Below are 23,432 nucleotides of genomic sequence, written 5' to 3'. Positions count from 1 at the left end.
CTTTTACTATTGTGCCTCGGGCCCCCTCTTGTCATTGGCTAAAAGCTAGACAAAAACAAATCACCTTAATGTCAACAGTGTTATTACCACTAAGTGGTACTTCTCACATTTACCCAAATGTCGGTGTTGCTGTAGTTCGGACTGGATTATGGGCAAGGTGATTCAGCAGGTAACAGATTTGTCACTCACATTTTCAATATATAACAGGTTTTACCAATGTTGAACATGAGACACCTGTGGAAACACTCAAAAGACTAAAGGGAAGTGGAAGTGAGAAAAAGAAAGGTAGGAAAGAAAGGAAGCAAGAGAATGAGAGATAATAGAGAGAAAACATGTGTTCTCAGTGTTCGGAACGCACCAGTAGAGCTGAAAATAGGGTTTGGGACAGTTGCACCTTAGCTTCATTTGAGAGGGCACACTCGAGTATCTGTTCTCTAAAGAAGTCTCCTTGTACAGAGGCGAGGCCTTTTGGGAACACTGCTATCATCTTAAAAGGCCATCTCTGTCTCTCTCTCTCTTTCTTCACATTGCTTTCTTGCTCTCTTCATTTCTTTTTTCTTTTTTCCACTTTTGCACTCTTGCTTTCTCCCTTCTCTCCTTGAACAGGGGGTGAAGCCATTAGGGAACAATGGTGATATCTTTAAAGACCCTTCTGTGGCTGAGAGAACAGCACCGCCAAAACCCAGAGGATCCATGTGCTGAATCAGTAGCCACAGAGCACAGAGGGGATAGAGGGATTTAAGTGGGGTATGGACATGTGTGTGTGCATGCCTATGTGTGTGTGGGGTCTATTGTGTAGGTATTTTGTGTGAACTATACCACTTTTGGGGACAAATTCTTTTGGAGTTCAACAACTTGAAGTTTGCTAGGGAAAAAAAAAGTGGTGTTCCTACTTTTAGAGTTAGGTTAAGGTTAGGAGGAGTAAAAGCCTTTTCCCCAATAGGCATGAATATATTTGTTGGTAATAAAGAAGTTGATTTCATGGTGTGAAATTGAAGCTTTCACAGTACAGAACTTCTGGTTCAGAGGGAAAATAACCAGGAATCACATCTGTTGCTTCAGATTAGAGTATATGTAAAGAGGCTTCAACCAACAAAGTTATCCCAGTAACTGCTTGATTCAACAACTTTAAGCAGACACAATTTACATATCCAAGCAAATGTTGCCTACTCTTATGTCATCTTTCATCATGTGTGAATCTAATGATTGCTGTTCTTGGAGAGTAGTTTATATGTTGTGGTAAAAGTCAATAGAAAAGAACATTGTAACATGAGTAAAACTATAATCTACCAGACTGAAATTATCTTTCCTGGACTTGCAGCATTGATTTAATAATGGTATTTACTACAATGAGGTGTGAGACTCACATTTCCAGAAGGGCCACATTAGCTTCTATTCAATATCCATCCAATATAAACCGCTTGGTAAAGCTCAATGCTTAGAACATACTTTAATGACATATTCAATACACTGATAAAATGCTTTACTGTCTTGGAGATTAACTTTAAGCCTGCAGAATGCACTGCAAAACAATTCAACTGCAGAAACCTCATTGGAGATCAATACATATAACACATTAATTGTGTTAATTGACTGCAATGAGTGAAATGGAGCCTTATTATAGATTAAATCAAGACTGAATCACCTAAGGCAGAAAACGATTGTACTGCTCTCTAGAGTCTGAAACTTGCATTATACGTCTGTCCACCCAGCCCTGAGTGATGTCACAGCTGGTATTTTCCATCAGAAAAATACCTGCTTTGACATCACTTATTGGGGTGCGATACAAAATGCAACAAACAAAGTGTCAGTCTGCTAGGAGCAGTGCAATGGCAGTGTTCTCTCCTGCACGACTCAAGTTAAATTACATTCACACAAAGCTGCCAAGACAAAGAAGGCAAAGCGGAACCGCGAGACCTCAAAGCATAGTGACAGACAGTCAATCTAGGAAGCAAACCAGACCAATGCAGGCTCTTGACAGGGTGACATGAGCTCTCTTTCCTTTTAGATTAAGTTTGTGACCCTGCTTTCAAAGAGAGTAACAGCTGAGTAACAAGATATGATCATATTAACTTGTTGTTAGAAGGTAATGGGTGAAGCCGGGGTCAGACAGGACATTTAGACACAATATGTACAACACGGATGACATACACAAACACACCTACACATTATGAATACAGCTGTATACACAGAAAAGAGCACAGCAATATTTTTATTTTTTTTACAGAAGAAAGCTAAGAGCTTGAGGAAACAGAGTGGCACTTTATAAAAAGGGGCAGAGGATGTTGCTAGTCTAATGTTAGAGTTAATGGACTGGAAAGAGAGAGGGCGAAGAGACAGAGAGCGACAGAGAAGCAGGGAAAAATGCGGCAACATACACACTGATGTGTCGCTAGAATAAAGATGCATAAAAGTACATATGCATGCAAGTTCCTCTCTCTCTGCATATGCATACACATATCCATGTCTTACTGTGTGTCTATGTTTGTTTGGCAGAAAGAGAGAGACACAGCAAGCAAAGTTTCTGGCTTAACCATACATCCATTAACTCGCTAATGACCTACCATGCTGAGAAACCATTCATACTGTTACATTAGATAAATTCACACAACCCCAGCTTCATAGACCTACTGTGTCTCATGTTGATAATAGATATCTCTATAATTATTAAAATATGGGTATGGATGTATGAATATTAGTATTAATGATGAGTTTGTTGTTTATTTCCTTACCAAAATCGGAATCATAGAAGAGGATGAACTTCTGCCAGCTGTACTCAGACACCACTTGCATGATGACCTCATTGAGATAGACAGGTGGGCGAACCATTAGGGTGTAGTCATCTGTTCCAGGCATGCGACTGGTTTGCGGGCAGGCGGAGCGGGGTGATCCCGCTGGGGAGCGCTGGATAAAGAGATGGGGGATATGCATGGCATCGGCCAGAGTTTGAAGGCTGCCTGCTGACATGCAGCCGATTGAACTGACCAGAGCCAGGATACCACGGTTCATCAGCTCACAAGCTGGAGGAAGAAAGACGGAGAAAGAAGGAACATGTTATTTTTCAAAGCATACAAAGGGGATTTTTTCATTTATTCATTTCATGCCAAGAGTCACCAGTGGTAAAAATATCTGTTACATCTGTGGGCAATACCAAGTCATAGGTTGATCATAGTAATTATTTGTGGTAAGAGAGCACCAAGGCAAATAATTCCTATTCTACAAGTCACCACACTACAGCGCTGACTAAAAGAGAAAACAAAAAGCAAAGTTCTTTTTTGTTTTTGTTTCTGCTCGTTTTTACTTGCATTGCACAGTTATTTTGAGAACCAAAGCTGTTACAGTCATACACAACCTGATCTGTGGTAACTAGACGGAGCGAGGAAACTGGATACAGCAGTAAACATAGATAGGTGAAGATATATGGCAGCAGTACAAAAATAACAAACACTATGACACAAAGGAAGATAGGTACGGGGGTATGGGGACGCAAGGCACACCTCAACTTCAACTGCCAGCAGAGCAACACCCAGACCAAGCTTCCAGAAGCAAACCCTGGCCAGCATATCTACGCTTCTGAAAACTTTAAGTTGCACATACTGTAGGTGAAAATGTACTTACTATCTAACAACTATTCATGAGGTAACATATAAAGTTATCTTTGATGTTATGAATTAGAATGAATTAATCTTGTAAGTAAGGGTTGCTGCACTTGGAGTATTAATATTGAAATTATTAATATTGTAAATAACTGAGTAATTTATTAACCAGGCACCTTTTTACTTTTACTTGAGTAGGTTTCTCAAATCCTAATTTGCACTTTTACTTTTTTACGTTTTTTTTTCTGTTTTTTTTTTTTGTAAAATGTACTTTTGCTTGAATATAGATTTTAAGTATTCTGCCCACCACTATTTATATTACATAAATTATATGATTAAATTTATAAATTATATAGTAGATGTATTATAAATTACATAATGTTGGTCTGTGTCAGATACACACTGTACTTTTTTGGCTATTTTATGTTACTGAATACTGAGTCAGAGCACAATGACAGATGCTTTTGCTTGTTCCTCTCCACCCTGTGAGCATCATTTCCAATTTCCAATCCTGACAAAAGCAACCATCTGCTGACAACAAACACTATTACTAGCTATTGAACCAATGTTAAGTCAAGCCTTCAGCCTAGAGTGTAGCAGAGTCGTGTTAATGTCCACATTATTGATTAACCTCCAGGATACTTCATGAACAATAATACAACATAAAGCAATGCAGTATGGAAAACTATTAAAGTATACTTCTATGAAAAGTCTTTTCACAGTTGTACTGTAAAACCATGTTGTAAAAGATGCCCTTCTTGCCAGACAAACTATCCACAATCCCCCAGTTGTTTGAGTTCTACTGCCTAAATGCTCCTCGGCTTATTTCACCTCCTTTTACTCCCTTACCCTGTTTCATCCTTCCTAGACCTCTAGTGCTGTCAAAAACACCTCTACCTCCTACCCTCTCAACCCACTCCCCTGTTATCTCCCTTCTTGTCCAAAACAGGCCCTCTGAGTGTTACCTTTCAGCCCCAATCATTTCAAAGCTGCAGTCTCGCAGTGATTTTCATTTTAGTTGCCTTACAGCACCACTGAATGTTGTACGCTGTCCTCAATTTGGAGTCATCAGCCTTTCTCTTCTACCCTCTTTCTAACAACCCATCTTCAGCACCTTTTCCATCCCACCCACTAATCTCAATCTTTTTACAACATCTTTATTCACCCGCCGTTTTCTCCCTCATCTCTTGTTTACCCTCATGGCAACACAGACAGCCACCTGTCTTCTTTCCTCACCTCACTCCACCTATTTCTTCGATTAATGACCTCTTTATTACTTTATTTTCTGCATCCCTCAGTCTTCTCACACATGTTGCCCTTATGTCCTTGCCTCCTTTTCCATCCCTCATTCATTCTCATCCTTATTTCATCCCTCACTTCTGCTCCCATGCTAGCTCACTGCATCCTTCGCTGTGTACTGAGCACCAGAATGTGTTTATTTCACTTCTAGCTGACTAAAGTCCTGCCACTGAGTCACTGAGGAAAACAAAAAAGTAGTGGGAAAAAAAAAGTTTAAAGACAGTACAGTCAACACTATCGCACACATTACACAGACACAAATACACACACAGTCAGCCTGTATAATGCCACACGGACTAATCTGTCGACGCTGCAAAAGTAAAGCCAGAGAAAGAAAGAGAAAGAAAAGCTTGAGGAGACATATTCATGGTGCTGAGAAAAGCAGAATAAAGCCTTGTACGTGTGCATGCATGCATGCATGTGCGTGTGTGAGAGGGAGAGATCATGAGAGCTATGACAACGTCTCTGGTATCAACTGGTTTGCGCAAAAACATCCTAATGAGTTTGATTTCAAAGTGGTTTGTGGGGATGAATTCTCAAATTGTGACAAATCCAATCATGCCTGTGTTTGTCTGTGCATTAATGATGCGCATCATAGAATCTGCTTAATTGCCTTTGATGGCTGATTACATAGTTCAAGCAGTTCTGATATGATTTGGATATATTGCCTTTTGAGACGTGCGAGTCACCTTAAAACTAATTTATGTGACATTTTAATTGTCGCGAACAGTCTGCATTTGCAAACAGAAAAGCATAACACGGAAGATTAAAGACGAGCCAGTTCACTCAGTTCACTTCTCTGGTAACAATGTTACAGTTATCACTCAAGTCTTAAGCAGTATACTGACATAAATCTAATTTGGAGGTAATAGCTATAAATATATGAACAAATGCCATTCACTAATTAATTGGCAATAGATTGTTAGGAGCGACTTTCCTTTTTAGCAATAGCTAAAGGGTTATTTCATGCAACCATTTCCTCATGCATTGATGTCGATGATTAATGAGTAGAAGCTTAAGCAGTTTCAATCTCACTGCTCATTGTGCAAGTCCACATTTTGAGGAATTAATTAAAGTGTAACAATATATGATTAAAGTCCACTGAGTCTCAGCATACTGCTTAGTCATGGTCATTATTCTTAAAACCAATGAGCTCAGGATTCATCTCCTATCTACTATCATCTTAATGTTTGAGCACACGCCTGTGGGTGTGTGGTGTAGGACGGTACACCTGTGGATTTATTTGTGTGTGTCTCTGAATATTTGAGCTGAATAAGCAAGTCACTGATCATGAGCCCTATTATCCAGATTCCACATCCCTATTAGAGCAGTCGTGCTAACACTTTGGTTGCCTTGCTCTAGTCTAGCTACACTACGATATAGCGCATTAGCTTAGCATCATCAAGGCCGGCTAATGGAAAGGCTTTGCTAATCCTCTACTTATTAGGGCACTTTGGAGAATTAGTGCCCTCATCCCCTCTACATCGCACGCTCTTAAGTCTGCAGGGGGCTTTTGAGCACTAGGCTCATTAATGCTCTTTGCTAATGACTTAAAGGGCCCGTTGCATTAACCTGGCCCTATGTTACATCACTCTGCAGTAAGCAACAGTCAAAGGAGAGGGGGTTGCAGCAAAACATGTCTTTAGAGATTGACAGTACCTAAAAGAACTTTGCGTACATTATGAAAGCTTTAAAAGTTGTCCAAAAAGTCCTGCCCGAGTGACTAAGTATGGGTTCAGTGTTAAGCTATACAGATGGATATTGTTTCCTTATATCTCACCAACACTTGGAGCACAAAAACAGATTTGTACTACAGTAACAGAGGTGTGTAGGAGTGCAAAAAAAAACACACAAACTGTAGCCATTTGGAGTTTCTCAGTTCACATCATCCTGCTCCAACCATAACCACCTACTGAACAACACTCACACACCACCACCACCATCATCATCGCCAACCCACACACAAAAACACTCACACATCTGAACCCCATCCTGCACAAGAGTCGTATACTGACTCATGATAAATCATTCTGGGATCAATTTCGCTAAAGCAGCTAGAACCTGTCAAGGTTATATAGAGGTGTTTATTTGAGGGATATACATGTCAGTCACACAGGTGGATAAGAGTTCAAAACTGTCAGCCACAAAGATTACTGTAGGGCTCATCTACTTTGTAAAATTATCTGCTCTGTGTTTATTTATTTTGCTAGGATGTCATCATGTATGTATGGTAATCCATCTCTTTTTTTAATATATTCAATGTTTGATTGATCCTGCATGACCCCAAACCTCTCTTGGCAACTCAAAGACTTGGAAAATAAGAAAAATAAATAGCTTCTCATGATTTTTCATGTATTCAGTGTATATTGAACTGCTGCCTCACCCTGGTCTTGTTTACATGCAGACATTTTTGATGCATGCTCTGTGTGTTAGTGTGTATTGTACATGTGTTGTCTGCAACAGAGCATGTTATTTGAGCTCGCTCTCTCTCTCTCCAACTTGTTGGTCTGTCAGAAGAAATGGACTGCAAGCACTTCACCTGCATCCAGGTGTGACCGATTCTTCTCTCTATCTGTGTCTCTCCAAGCATTTCTCCTCCCACTGCTCACTCATACACACATATTTTATCACACTGATACCCAGTCCTCCAGTTTTCTGTGGCCCAGTGACTGAGGATGGAAAGAAGAGGAAAGAGAGTGGGCTAGGAAGCAAGGAAATCAATACTAGAGGAAAACCAATAAAACTCTCTGTATGCCTGTAGCTGTAGAACATTTCTTGAATAAGTTCAACCAGATAGTATAAGAGACTTAGACAACACTGGAAATGCAGTTTTAAATACTGTAAAAAAAAAAAAAAAAAGATTTGTAAAGTTGTAATGTCTCATTTAGTATCACTTTAACGATCACTCAGCCCATACGAGCAAAGAGTAAAATGAGGGTCTGTACAGTAAAATTTAACAGAGATGTGCAGAAATAAATACTTACTGAGTGGCATAGTAACACTTATATGCCATAAATAGCAATCTCATTATCATAACAACAACATCTGCCTGTACCTCTAGCTTTGGGCGGCCACTTTAGCAACACTAAATGACATTGCATAGGACGATACAAGAAAACACAAGTTATATCTGAAAGGAGTAAAACTTTTAGATTGCCCGAATAGTTATTGGTGACTAAATGACAGGTAGGTTTTGGTGAGGATGGGTTATAAACTGCAGTTTGTGCTCATTCTGATATGACAATATGCATTTCATTTTTAATATTACATTTTATAAAATGGTAACAAGAAACTTTATAGATTGAATAACCAGAATATAAATGCCTGTTGCCTTGTCTTATATATATAATAACGTCCAATAGCTAAATGGGGAGCAAACAGATGTTTTCCATTTATATCAACTATGCACCTATTGATTTTTTTTTTTTCAGGTCGTGGCTTAGCTGAGCTGACGGAGACAACTCAGTATGTTTTTACTATGAGAGAATTATTTCATTATGCAAAGCAATAAGCTGAATGGAAAGACACAGAGTGCTGCTGGCTGTAGGAGTAATCACAATCAAGTGTTTGATTTCATCAGAAATACACTGACAGAGATCAAGTCCAAGTGGGCACTCACAGCACAGTCGTAGCCAAGAGTGTCTATGTCTAGAGTTGTGTGTGGATTTCTATTTGTGTAGATGACCTACTTGTGTCTGTGTATTGTTTCATGCATTGTTCCCCAGCTCCAAACTGCTGCCATCCATTGTACCATACACGGCTAAGCACTGAGTGGCAGAGAGAGATGCTTACTCACACTGCTGGCAGGCTTAAAATATGCTCTGTTCTATATATGCCTATGTGTGTCTGTGTGGGCCGTTGGCTTGCTGATATACACTCCTTGAGGGAATTAGCACTTGAATTAATGTGGTCAGGGAGGTAGAATGAGCAAAAGATAACATGTCCTTTTCGACTTTGTTTCTCTTGAAATTCATCACTGTGAGTTCTCTGACTTCTGGCACTTTCTGTTGCTGAAAATACCAGACCAATGATTTCTTGCAAACACAATCTGTTCTTATTTCTGCCCACAGTATGCCTCCCCACCTCCTACCCTGTTCCCATTAACATTTAATGGACCCCCTTTGGTCCCTTCATCTTGTCACATTTAACATCATCTATTCCTAGCTAGCTCTAGTCTTTGTGCCCCGGAGATGTATACATCCTCTCTTTCATCCAACCAACTTTCTTTTTTTTTGTCTTCTCTGTAACTCTATCTGTGCTTCCTCTCCTCATTCCCTTCAACTGCCCCTCAATTCAGTATCCTTTACCACTATATTTATCCAGTTACTGCACTCACTGTTATCACACTCGCCAGATGAATGCCTCTTCTCACTTTTTTCCAAACTCCATCTCTCTTTCCCTGTCACTCTTTTTCCTTTAAACTTTAAACTCTGCCACTATTTCTACTTGGCTTTCTCTCTTCTTCTTGTTCTTCTTTTTTTTAATTCTTATTAAATTGCCCTTCTTTTACACAGTTCATCTTTCTACCTTGTCCTCTCTTTTTTATTCCTTTTCTCCACATCCCCTTTCCTCATTTCAACATGAGTCGACAGCATAATTTCCTTCATTTTTAGCTCCCAGTGTTGTTGAGCATGACAGATAAATGCCTCCTCTCTGCAGCCTGTTCTCTTTACTCTTCTGCTTCCTTCACCTTTTGCCACCCATCCAAACTAAATCCTTCACTCCATTATCTGAGATTGGTGCATGCACAGTAGATCATTCAGGGCTAGTTCATTTTTTCTCCTTCGCACCATCCATCTACTCATCCATCCATCAACTGAATTGTTTGTTAAATCCAATTAAATTGTACCATGTGCACTGCCTACTATATTTTCTCTTAATATTTCTGCACTCCCCTTTTTATCTTCTACAAATCCTTCCTCTATCCTTTGCTTTAACACTGCTTTATCCATCTAGTTCAAGTTCAAGTGGCAATCCAAACTAACCATCAGGGATACATATTTCACAATTTTGAAGTCAGAAGAGCATCACCTGCTTAAACTCAAATCGTACCATAAAATCCTATGTGAAGAAAATCGGCATTATATCAGTCATGACTGTACAGATTGTAAAGTCCTCTGAGGCAAATGTACTTTGTGACTTTGGGCTATACAAATAAAACTGATTTGATTTGATTTGATGACAAGGTTTGATTGGCAAGTACCTCTCTATGTGCAAAATAACTAAATAAGTAATTTTAGTCCAAAATCTGAAAGGGTTTTATGCACATTTATCTTTCACACTATTCTGGTCTAAGGAGAAAAGGAAAAAATAAATAAATAAAGGAACATCTGAACATTGACTGCCTCCTGCTGTGCTCTAAGAAATGGGAGAGAACCTACTTTATTTAATTGTATTAATTTTCTTTCCTGCTGCCTCCACATCCTCAATACCTTTTAGCCCTCTTTTTAACATACATACCCACCGTCAATGTTCTCAGAGTTTTCAGCAGTTTTCTACCCCTATGTTCTGTGTGTGCTATGAAAGCTATGAAACAAATACAGATCATATTCATTGGTCACATAGATTTTTATTGAGCACGAAAAAAGGCACAGATCCAAAATAAAGTGAAGTATGATCAGAGTTGGTGTGAAAGGCCTTTGCTCACAGTGCAACAGTTTATCCTCTTTCTCATTTCTTGTTTCCTTCGGCTATTCCTCCCTCCATCCACCCCCAATCCTTTCAAAGAGACCTGATGCTGTATATATCTTTGTGTCCAAGCTCAATCCGTTGTAAAGTCAAGGAGATGAACGTGTCCCCTGGGAAAATCCACAGCTTTTCTGTTTACAGCCTTGGGACTTTTACAGCTATTACTTCACCAGGACAGGTCTCCACTCTTCTCTCTCTCTCTCTTCTCAACACTTGCACTTGTATTTTTGCAATAAAATAATAGATTCTAATATGAATCATTGGAAGCCATTTTCCAAAATGAGGCACAAACACATGCACACAGCATGCTATTCTGCATGTGCCTATACAAATTGACTCTTGCCTACCCCCATTCTCTCTCTCTCTCTCCCTATCTATCTTTTTTATATTTTCTTCGTCAGCTTGACTAATGACCCATTTGTCAATGCTTTAATCATATTTAGAAAATGGATTGGTTGTTGTTCACTGCTAATGGCTCAGGTGTGTCTCTGTTTTCAATGCCTGTGTACATGGCAGATGTCATATCTTCCCTCTTGGTGTCTCAATAGTTAGTTGCGCACAGGTGTGTGTCTGTGCATGTGTGTGTCTGTTTATCAATGTGTTTTCATGCCTGTCCATACATGTCATTGTCAGAGAGTGAGATATTGGATAGTGTTTGAAGGAGATACTATGTGACAGGGAGCTGATATTTTTCAGATAAATGAACGTGATGAATAAAATGTCACTGCTTATCGTCTGTCGACACCATCCAACCAGGCTGGCTTACTGTTTTGTAGGCCGTATTAAAATTGGGGAAGTGACTATGCATAATCACTGAGCTATTCATCTCTCCATCCCACATAATATTTAATAAGATTTTGACAAAATGTTTGGGCGCATCACACCTCAGTCACTCTAATCTGTCCATGTAAACACAGCAGTGACTGGCCTGAGTTAGCGGGCTGAGGCATGCGTGTTTACTTATAACTGACTGACCTGATGAAGGACTGTAGTGTGACTGTGTGTCTATATCGTATCCCACACACAATTTGAACTGCTATAGTTGATATAACACATTAGTGTCACATATTAGACATAATATTTCAAGTGTTTACACCATTTACCAGTAAACGGTACGCTCCACTGCTTTGGTGCATTTTCCTGAATCTAGTAGTATGTTGACTGATGAAATTACTTAATTAGCTGCTGTCGCGTACAGACATTTGGAGGAGAGAGGGCAAAAATGGATGGACTGAGTGAGAAGTGGCAAGTAAAAATAGAAATGGGACTTTTTTTTCATTCCATAACGAGTAAGTTAGGTGTGTGCATTTCATGGAAACGCATAAATGAAGACTGGAAGGAGAGACAGGGTGATTTTTTAATTGATGTATTGCGGTAAAGAGCTCTGGAAAATGAAGTAAGGATTAAAGCCTGTAGAGACAGATGCAGACAAATGCAAATCAGCAGCCAGGACAGGGAGAGGGTGAAGGCAATGAAAGGAGGGAGGGAACAAGAGATGGATGAATTATGGAGAGACTGTGGGGAACTCCATAATTATACATGACTCTATCAGAGCTACTTCAATGAGAAAGAAAGTGCCTGCTCCCTCACTGACAGAGGTGGGAAAAGAGTGAGGAACAATAGAGAGCAGTTGACATGCATGTAATGGAAGGTTAGAGTGATTAACCAAAATTAATTAATTGAATAATTTAAGTTTTTTTTCTTTCTTTTTCCTCTGCGAAGGAAGAGGAAGGATCACAGTTTAATTCCTCTCAATTAGAACAAACAACATGCTGTATGTCTCATGCCTATATTGGAAATTGAGCCACCAGCGAATTGATGTTTTGTTGCCTTACATGACAGTTTTAATTGCTTTATGCTCCTCAAAATCAGATACGTAATATTGGCATGAAAAATACTTAATTACCCAAACCCCTGAGATCCACACAATCCATGTATAAATTAACTCATGCACACACACACACGCTTATCCATATACAGTACTATCCTCAGCATATGTTGCTGCTGCAAGTTCATATATGCTGAGAATGTGAATTTTTAAAAAAGGGGGGGAATGCAGGTCTCTGGCGTTTATAAGTAATGAGGTGAGTTAGCTGGAATATGATGTTTACACACACACATGAGCAAACATGCACAGACAGAGTTAATGCATGCATCCAGCTGCCCATGGGTACTTGTATCAAATTCCAAATCCTGGTTTTGGCACACAAGACTGTGAGGGGATCTGTAGCCCATTCCCTCTAGGCAATTACCCAGAAATACATGAGAGCCAGTGTCTTGTGTTCTGCCACTACAGACCTCTTTGCTCTACCTTCTTTGTTCCTTGCTGGTCAGCACTCTACCTGTTATCAGCTGTTCTCTCTCCTGGCTCTCTAATGGAGCTATGACCTTCCAAACTCATTATAAATGCTAGCCAGTTATCTTTTCCAAAAATGTGAAAACGTCTTTCAGGAGCATCTTCCATTACCCTCGTCCAAATAAATGATAAACTTGTTCCTCTGCTCACGCTAATTATTGTCTGAAAAGAAATTCTCCTGAGTTACACTGTTTCTTTTGCCAGAATTTGATTATTTCATGGTGGTTCTATGCTCATATAAAAAGGCACAATAACCTTGACCTTTTCTTTCCTATACATTTAATCCCAACACAGTGTTGCAATTTAAGAACTGTATAAATATTCATGTAAATGTATGAAAAGCCTTTCCATATATCAGCACACATTAACCTCCAACCAGCCTTGGTTGTAATTACCGGTATTAAATACTCCTTTTTCTATTTCCACATTAAGTATTTTCATAGTCGAGGCAGCATGCCATTAATTACATATTTCAATGAAAATAAATACAAGCATTATCTTTCACGGAATTGACTTTGCACTAAAGTAAAGCATCATCTCATTAACATTTGGTACAACTGTGATATTGTATCTATCCTGTTATCCTTTAGTTTTTAGAGTGAGTTTTGCAATGTAGGCGGATGACAATAAAACTCACAATGAAGCTTGGCCTGCACAAGGCTGTGAATTGGCTCTCCTCTCAAAATGGGATACAAGCAAATGGATACAAACAGTGTTCTTCCTGTCCTGGATTAACGGTAGAATAGACAAGTTTAATTTTAAAAAGAATAAGAGAAGAGAAACAGCTTCCTAAACAGCACTTTGTACCATGTTGTGTGTGTGCGCGCGCATGTGCACACATACACAGAAAAAGTGTGTGGGAGAGAGAACACATAGGTCAAGGTACTTGTTGCTTGAATGGAGTCTCATATGCCAATACTATCCAAATGAACATCTGAACATAAGTGTGTGGGTAGCATGCTTACAGTAAGTGAAAGTGGCATCATTAACAACCAACCAACAACCAGAAGCACAGAAATTATGTAAAGTACTATAATAACACATAACTAATTAATTGTTGCCTTCATTAAATTTAGTTGACAATTGCTAATCAACAGTTACCCAGCTATGTTGGCAGGTTCTTTAAGGCTGTAGTCTTAACTGAGCACTGTTGATGCTGCGATCTACTGTACACCACACTTATACTGCACCTTATACACCTCTAATGAGTTTTTATACACCAAAGCTTGTGGACCTATGAGTTAAAAGCACATTAATGGATGTAGTCTGAAAAATTAACTGAATTAGCTATTTCTAAGACCTTTAGAATGAGGGCTTTAAAGAGGATGATGGATTGATATGTAAATATTGAGCTATTTTGAATGATAGTGGTATAATCTTCAGGCTTCTATCTCAATCCTCCCTTGTATTGAGTCTACCTGGAGCCACATACTGTATACTCAAGTTGCATGTACAGTCTGTGGCACTTGAGATAAAAGCCGCCCGCAATTGGCATCTATGAGAGATCAAACAGAGAGACAAGGGCCATCCGGTGAAAAGATTATTTGGGGTTATAAGGCTACTCAACCTGTCCATGATGAAAAGAGAGGGAGAAAATGAAAGTGCTTTGAAGTGCTAGTGCCTTGCTAAAGGCTACATTCACCTTTTATTTTTACAGAAGAGTCAGATGGAGGGAGAGAGGGGAGGGAAGGAAAGAAAACTAACAGAAATGTGCGTGCGCGAGAGAAACAGAAGAGAGATAGAGAGAGATTAATACAGCTTGACACATGTATGGTTAAGGCAGAGGGAGAGAGATGCACACAAATCGAGATACAACGAGACAGAGAGAGTGGAGACAGTGAAAGAAAACAGTGGGGAGAAAAAGAAGAGATTAAACAGCAGTAGCATCTGAGTAGTGACGGTTACAAAAGAGAGGGGGAGAGAACAAGATATTCACGTTTTCTCTGATGCATTCCAGTTGTATTTGGACACTCTTACAAGACTGCTGATATGGCATTAATGCCAAAAAAAAGCATGTTTCATTGAAGTGATTCGCCCTCACTCTGGCACATAGGCTGCACTCTCCCAGTCTCTACACACAAATGATTCACAGAAATGGATATCCACTACAAATGTTCAAGAAGGAGTGTAGAGATACGTGTGTATCTGTACATGTTTGTGATTAGATATGTATATGTGCCTGTGCATTGGGGTTGCAACAGTATGAGGTTTTACCATAGTAACTGTATGCTGATACAACCCTGTATGCATTCGTTAATAAATGTGTCTGTGTGTTTTTTTTTTTACTGCAAAGTCTTTCCAAGAAGAGATTCAGTTCACAGGTCCTTGTCAGGGCACAATAACGCCTTGCTTAACTGCCGCTGAACTGGATATCAAGAGGAATACAAACTATAGACACACACACTCGTATACAGCACACACACACACAAACAAACACAGCTCACACCCTGTGTCCCAGAAAACTAAATTGAGAAAAATATACAAGACCACAGCCAAACCCATTTTTCTGTTTACCCCTCCCTATTCTCTCTCTCCATCTCTCTCCCTCCCCCTCTCTCTTTCTCTCTCTCTCCCTTGACAGCATGTGTGATAACTTTTATGTTGCTGTAACAAGAATGAATGAGCTCAGAGGGAGGAGAAAATGCGTGCATGAGGGTGCGTGTTTGCGTGTTTGCTTCTGTGTGAATGTTCGTGCCACTGCACATTTCTTCCCAGATTTTTTTTTATTTGTGTGTGTGTGTCTGTGTTTGTGTTACTCGGCTCATATACTGTATACACTGTGTGCATGATGTGTGACTGTGCACCATATGACAGATGGCAAGCCCCCCCGTGAAGACCTAGAGAGAAGCGGGGAGCAAGGGACTGATGTGTTTCAAGTTGAAAAGCGACAGCAGAATCTGTACAAAGCGCTCAGTAAAGCCCCTCAGCTGTCACTCTGTTGATCCATAATTGAATGAGCAAGTGTTTATAGCCAATCACGCAGCATGAAAACATTAACAAACAGACAAGATTTGTGTCTTTTTGGGTCCTTGACTGTAGTTGTGTTTGATAAATATCCATTGTCATTAAAGTAGCTGTCAGCTTTGGCTTTAATGATTGCAATGTAAATCTGTGATGATCACTGTGATAGCTGTGGGCTTGTGGAAAAGCTTGCACACATCGAGTCTGTCAAGGCCTTTAGCCTAGTGTGTTTTCTCCCAACTCTTTCTTCTCTCTCATTCTGTCCACCGAATAATGAACTGTTCAATATCACACGTCATTCACTTTCATAATGAAAACTGACCCTGAGTTTCAGTCAAATGAGTGATGCATGAGTGTTTCACTGCTCTGTCTGTGTGTGTGTGTGTGCCAGTATAAGGCAGATTGTCACTGTAGGAAACTGGCAGGGATGGGATTATTTTAGTGTGCGCAGTGTACAAGACATGTCAGATATCGTTCATTTCGGTGGAGACATCTTTAAATAAATGTGGTCAGTTACCATGTTTGTGTTACTGAGTGAGCAGAACCTTGTATCTAAAAGACATTTTGTATCTTTTTGTTAAATTGTTTTAGCCTGCTATAACAATGAATGATTGGTTATAAAACATGCAGCACGATTAGCGGCTTATGCAGTGGTGTTCACAAATGTTCCTGTGTGTATCTATGTGCATGTTAGCAGCTTTGTGTGTGTGTATGTGTGTCTTTACTGTCTGTAGATGGTTTAAGCAAATACGTTACACTGACCGGGTGTGTTCATGTGGGTCAAGCTGCAATCATCATTGTCTTGTCAGCGTGATCGGCTACACCAATTCATATGCTCCCCTAATTCACTCACTGGACTTTACAGTCCAGCACGTTCCCATTCCCCTGTTTGACTTTGACTTGAACAACAATGACTTAATAGACACATTTTCTGGACTGCTTCTTTATACTGGAACTTGAACTAAAAGACTTTGTGGTGCAATGTAGGTCTATTTATATGGATTCCTCTGGTGTCTGTTTGAATGTTTCTGCTGAAACTGGGGTTATGAATACAAATGTATCTTGAAATTGAATCTATTTCCATATTTTCCTTTAGTTTTTCAGTTCAAAATGGTCACCTAAAACAAACAAGAGTAATCCTTCAAGTATTGGATACAAATTGGATTTATGTTTGTTGTTTTGATTTTCATATTTTCTGAATACATGGTACCACTTGCAACACAATCAATCTTGAGTTTTCCTTAAATATTGTCATCAGTGTAATCACCTCTCCTCATTCAGCATCTACTGTAAACTTCTGATCACTCTTGTCTAAAGTGTCTAGCTAATATACTTGTGTCTGCTTTCAAAGGAGAAAGAGAAACGGTTGAAAGCACTTATTGGATACTAACAGCTGAGATTAATTGAACAAGTGTTGCGCCGCATGTCAGTAATACAAACAGTTATCGAATAACAGTTTGAGTTATTAACTTCACTCGTTGAATCACACTCCCCCACTGAATAACACCCCTGTTCACAGGTTTGGGTTTTCAGCTGACGGATATGTGTTTGCTTAGATAATAGTAACTGGGGACAACAATGCAAACTGCTTCAACACAATGACAACCAGAACAGCTTTTAGCGCTGCACCGCTGAGTGGCACAAACAGCCAGGTGGAAATGGAACAACAGACGAACCACGCGCCAGAGAGCTAGAAACACACATACACTAATACACACAAACAAACACAGACATAACAATTAGTGCTAAACATTGTAATTGCATCTCGTAAAAATAACAACGATGAAATTTTAAAAAAACAAGTGTACATCCACCACACTGTGTATTGACAGAGAATAACAAATGTTTTTTTTTTTCTTCATTTGTTAAAAATTAATTTGAATTTGATGTGTTTACCAAAACACTGATTGCTTTAATGAGCGGCACATTGTTGAGTGGTTGTTTGTATGACCTCCTGATGGAGACTAATTGACTTTGAGTCTAAAACTTTGATTGGAAATGTTGTCTTCCTGGAACATCCCTCGAGCAGAACTGAACTGGGAGTTAATTTTGATTTTGGTGAAAGTTTATATATTGTCTGTGTGCTTAAAAACTTTTTGTTGTTTGCATGAAGTGCTGGGCTGAATTGTTGTTTGGGAATGAAACAAAAACACAATTGCCTGAGAAATATGAGTAGGAAATTGAATATTTTATCTCAGTTTGTTGATGAATTGCTTTACCAACACAAAGCAATTAACAAAAGCAATCACATATACGCACATAGCTATCGCCCAATGTTATGGCTATAAATAGTTTTAAATCAGTAATTTTCATACTTCTTGACTGTTTAGACTATAAACTATAAGGGTCGTTTAATTCAATTAAATTCAGAATGCAGGTGCAAACCTTTTCAAAAACATGCCTTTGACTATATTCGGTCATATTTTAAATATTTCTCTTTTGCCTTGCTAATTTGCTAACACTGTCGTTCACTGCTTGTAATGCAAACTCAACACTTCCTCGATTTCTCTCTTATCAAATTAAAACCAAGCCAGTAATGCTGGGGCTATAACCCCTTCCATCTCCATGGAAAGCTTTTATTGTGAAACATCTGCAGAAATTTACTAAGAAATTACTGAATATCCAGAGTCTAGAGAACCAATCAGACTGAACTACACTGCAGACATTTTAACTTGTCAAAAAGGTAAAAAATAAATAAAAAATAGATATATATAACACAGGTGGTCTTAACAACAACAGTTCCATTAACAAGTGTCCCAGTAACAGTGACAGCATACACAATAGCAGGGCCTCTGCTAAGTGGAATGCAGCAATCATAAATACACCTGTGAGTTTCCTGACATGACATGTCAAAATGTCATATGTGCAACCAGTTCTGAGCTGGCAAGTGGCAAGTATGACATCCTGTATGCTGAATTTACCATGCGAGTCATTATAGTGCAGGTATTAATAGTTTTAAAGTGGTTTCTCAGGGCTGATGCATCTGATGCTGAATGGCTTTAAATCACAAGTCATTTCTTCTTCCATCAGTGTTAATCACCTCAGAATGCGACCGGATGTGTTGCATGCTGTTAGATCGATGAGCTTGATTACTACATCCTCAGCTACATCACACACTCAAATACACAAACGCTCACACACACCTTCAGTGTTGTGTGAGTCCGTCTACTGTGAGCGCAGGAAGCTGGAGCTCAGTGAAGGAGAAATGACAAGTGTGTAAGAGAGAGAAATGACATATAGAAACAATGGGGGAGTGCAGGTGGGCGAGTTAGACGCTGAACAACAGCAGTGTGACATGGAAGAGAGACATAGAGTGAAATGTGATAGCAGCTCAACAATACTGAGAGACGGGCAAAAAAAAATTATGACAGACCAATTAAAAGCAAAACTCTGGAAAATTGGGACAAATCATCTAGAGAAAAGGTGATTTCAAGCAGAAACATTGCCAAAATAAATACAAGGACCCTGCTGAAGTTTGGTTACATCTGGTTCACAAAACATAATCAATATACTACTATCAAAGATACTATTGTACTCATCCATCATCTCTATCTTCTTTGGTCACCTGTGGTTGTCTGTGCGTTTGTTATTGTTTGGACAGTTGAGACATGGGTGAGTGTTGTTGTTTGGAAAAACAAAAAATCATTTTACATTCACAATTACTTTTTTATTTGTTATTGACAATCAATAAAAAGACCTTTGAAGAAAAGATATGACTATACAATAGGGGAGGTCAGGCACATCAACAATTAATGGCTTTACTTGAACAGTGTAATGACTATCTCAACAATAAAACAGGGCAACTGTACAACTGACTGTAATAACTGTATTATTGAACAACATATAATCTTAACTTAACTATGCAATAAACATAGTTATTCCATAGATATGTTACTGAATGACTTATGTGGTCACTACTTTGTTACTTAAAGGTCCACTGTGTAAGATATAAGAGGCAAAAGTGGAATGCAATATGCATAACTATGTTTTCATCTGAAATAGGAATCCTTGTGTCTTTGTTACATTAAAATAAGCCTTTCATATCTACAGACACCGCAGATCTTCATATATGACATTCCACGTGCTGCTCTGCCATGTTTCTACAATAACTTAGAATGGACAAACCAAACACAGGAAGTCCTACACACTGATCCTTTATTTATAGGCACAAATTATTAGGGAATTATCACTCCCTCTTTAATTTTCTGATTAACCTGCATTATCAATGAACATTAATTATTAGAGCTTCGTCAAAGGCGCATTCCAGTGAAGATTCAAAGTGTAGGCTTTTAAACTGAACTGAGAAGAACTAAACAAGGTCAATAATGAAAGGAAAACTTTGTGGGGTAATGTACTGAATTAAAATCCTAGAAAATATTCAAGACTGTTTCTACAGAGATTTGTGCAAGAATGGATTACGAATGGAATAATTCATCCAGCTGTTTTGCAAGGAGAGAGGGGATTTTGGGAAAGTCTGCCTGAGCCTCTGTTTGTGTCTTTGTTGCTTCACCTAAGATGGCCTATTAATCTAGCTGATGCAAATTGATCCTGCTTTCTCACACACGCATGCATGCTTGTGATTCTGGCTTCTGCATGTCTGTCTGTGTTATGTAGGGTGGAGGATTGGCTGGTAGAAAATGTCAACACCAACTCTGCTTTTAAGGCAAGCATCCTAATTTGTCACATTAATATCTTCTGCAAGCAGATTGTACACATGTCACTGTAACTTAAGTCAATGCCATGTTTAAATAAAGATCAAAAGAGACATATTCTGGGCTGTGAATGGACAGAGGAACATGGGAACATAGAGATACACATTATATACCACAATCAGGAAACACAAGCATCTACACTGCACATGCACACACGGAAAAGTCAGCAGCGGATATATGTACTGTGTATACCTGCATCCAAGTTAACTCTATAACAGAATGATCAATGCTTCCATGCAGCACCACTATCTGTTGCTGTGTAGCAACAAACGTCCATCTTGTCTCTCCTCCTTTCTCTTTCCCATCTCTCTGTCCTAAGGGGATAAACAGAGCTAGATTTTTAAACAGAGGACCTCGTCTACATCATCAGTTTGACCAAAATCCAAATGGATCATGTGGTAATGAGCATTTGAATCCTAATGCTTAATCTGAATGTATAATAAATGTAAATAGTGGGCCTGCAAAATATTGTACTAGGTGGATGACAGGGATTGACAGTCCAATATTTTTTTTTCTTTATCATATTCATGTCTTGGAGACATGGAGAAAATATAATGACTTTATTTGCACCCTAGTTTACATTCACTCAGTTATACTCATTCACAGCTCAAAGGGTCCCAGTAGGTCTCTACAGGGATTATCTCCCTTCAGCCCTTTACGTACAAATGATGTTATACATACAGAAAATATTTTTTGAGGGAATTTATGCCACTTCATAGTTGTTCACTTCTGTTTAAGTAAATTTAAAATGGATGAATTATTGACTTTGAACTTTAAAAACACTCATGTAATTTTATATATTGCAAACAGCACCATATGTTTTCATATTTTTTGTAGCTTAAGATGTAAAATCAGTAGTCAGGTCCATGGTATGCATATATGTCACGATATTCACTTGGATGGTTTATCTTTTTGTCCTTGCCTCAAGAAATTTTCACTTGAGAAATCAAAACAAATTACCTTGACATATCTGAAATTGTAAATGTGGGGAGTGTACATCCTGTGTCTGTACTGTCGTCATTTGCATATTTGTTTATGTATGCAGTGGCAGATATTATGATGTATGACAGCATGTTTCCTAGAGTTACACTAAATAGAATACTTTTTTCCGGTGTCTGACCTCTCTGACCTTTTTCACCTATACTTTTGATATTTATCTCTCCCACTGTTCCTCTACTCCTCCTCCTTTCCTTTCCTCACTGGTTTCCTCACTGTTTTCTCCATCTTCTCAATCTCATGCTGCGACTGTTGTCTGTTTCCGTCTCTTCCCACTCTCTACCACCTGTCCGCTTCCCTCACTAAAATCTCTCCTCTATAATCTCTCCCACTCACTCCCTTCTCTTGCTCTGCGCAGAAACAAGACAGATGCTAAGGTTTAATGCTTTAATATGGCTGGCTGGCAGCCCTTCAATCTCTTTGATACTTGTACACCTAGTCCCATCGAAGACACTGTGATCCAATTTGGGAAAGATGGCATTCGCTCAGACAGAGAGGGGTTTGTGCTGCTTAAGTGTGTTGGCATATGTTTGCATGTATGTGTAGTTGCTTTGGAAGGAGGGAAGAGACACAAAGAGAAAATGAGAGAGATTTATCATTCGGCAAATGTCATGCAAACACAGGCACTTAACACAGGTAATTAACTCTGCCAGTTTAGGGAGTGCAGTGTTTGAAATACTAGTTTGACGCACACGATGATGTTGAAAAGGGCTTGGTACAGAGTTATTTTAGTCTACTCTATATATACTATTAATAGCAGGAATACTTGGGTAGCATGTGAAATTGGACAGACTCCAACAATAGACAATCAATCAAATTGGCTCTTCTTATTGCATTTAACCTCACCATGACATACTGACAGTTTTCAGATGACAATAGCAACATCCCAGACTTTTTTTTTTCATTCAGGAAACACAACACAGGATTCCTCTATCCTTTCAACACTTGGCATCCGTTCCAGCAGTGTAATGGGTTGGTGTACAGAAAAGCAAAGAGTGCAGGTTTGTTCACAAGATGTAGCAACAATAGAAGAGTATAGATTCATGAATGGATAGATGAAATGGAAATAGCCGTAGATGACAATATTAGAAAGAATGATTCATTAACCTGAATGAGTACAGATTCTGCATAATAAAAAGGTGTTGAATCAGTACATGTGCCTCTGCCAGTAAAGACTATAACTCAGTACACCTGTGTTTGCTCTGAGCTTGCTGGCCAGGCAGCGCAGGCTTAGTTTCATTCCAAAGCTGCACACACAGCAACTGTGTTCACAAATCCACAAACAGGTACTCAACATGCAAACAGAAAAATAAAGCGCTGTGGATCATTTTAAAAGTTACATTGATAAATACCAATTAATGGAAAGTTGTGTCTTATATTGTCTTCCTTTGAGCACAAAAAACTAAAATAAAATTGCCTTGTGCCTGATAAAACTGGCAGGAAAAGGGTGCAGAGAAAGGGAGAGACTGTGTTTATGTATTCATGCTCTTTCCCTCAGGCGCCACTGAAAGCTAACATTTTTGTGTTCCAATCCATTTTACGTCACATAAGTTTTCCTTGTGTGTCTGTGGTATTCCCACAAAAAACACTTTCTAAACTGCCACAACTTGTTATGACCACAAAGGGTACTTTTTGTGCCTTTATGATTCTGTTTTTTTATGTTCCCTAAATTAAGTTTTAAGCTGACATGCATTCTAAGTCCTTTTCCCATTCTAAGTTGTTTTTTTTTTTAAATATGACAGTAGAAAAACAACATTTCTCTTTTAGTTGCAGACATCAAGGCGGAAAGCTCATGTTAATAGGACAGTCCTTGTCAAAAACATC

The 23,432-nt window shown here is 38.9% G+C and overlaps 1 protein-coding gene across 5 annotated transcripts in view; it reads right to left on the bottom strand.

Annotated features, from left to right (window-relative positions):
• The window catches only part of grid2 (glutamate receptor, ionotropic, delta 2), a 420,953-nt gene that overhangs the window by 177,247 nt on the left and 220,274 nt on the right, over window positions 1-23,432 (bottom strand). For all 5 annotated transcript variants that reach the window (XR_003462339.1, XR_003462340.1, XM_010731260.3 and 2 more), the window contains exon 3: window positions 2,733-3,020. Coding sequence is in view for 3 of the 5 variants with exons in the window: in XM_010731260.3 (XP_010729562.1) it covers window positions 2,733-3,020 (288 nt within the window). In the remaining 2 variants the exon portion in view is untranslated. The remainder of the gene's footprint in view (window positions 1-2,732; window positions 3,021-23,432) is intronic.

This window comes from Larimichthys crocea, chromosome III (assembly GCF_000972845.2).
Source record: "Larimichthys crocea isolate SSNF chromosome III, L_crocea_2.0, whole genome shotgun sequence".
NCBI classification, from domain to species: domain Eukaryota; kingdom Metazoa; phylum Chordata; class Actinopteri; family Sciaenidae; genus Larimichthys; species Larimichthys crocea.
This window is presented reverse-complemented; position numbering and strand designations above follow the sequence as displayed.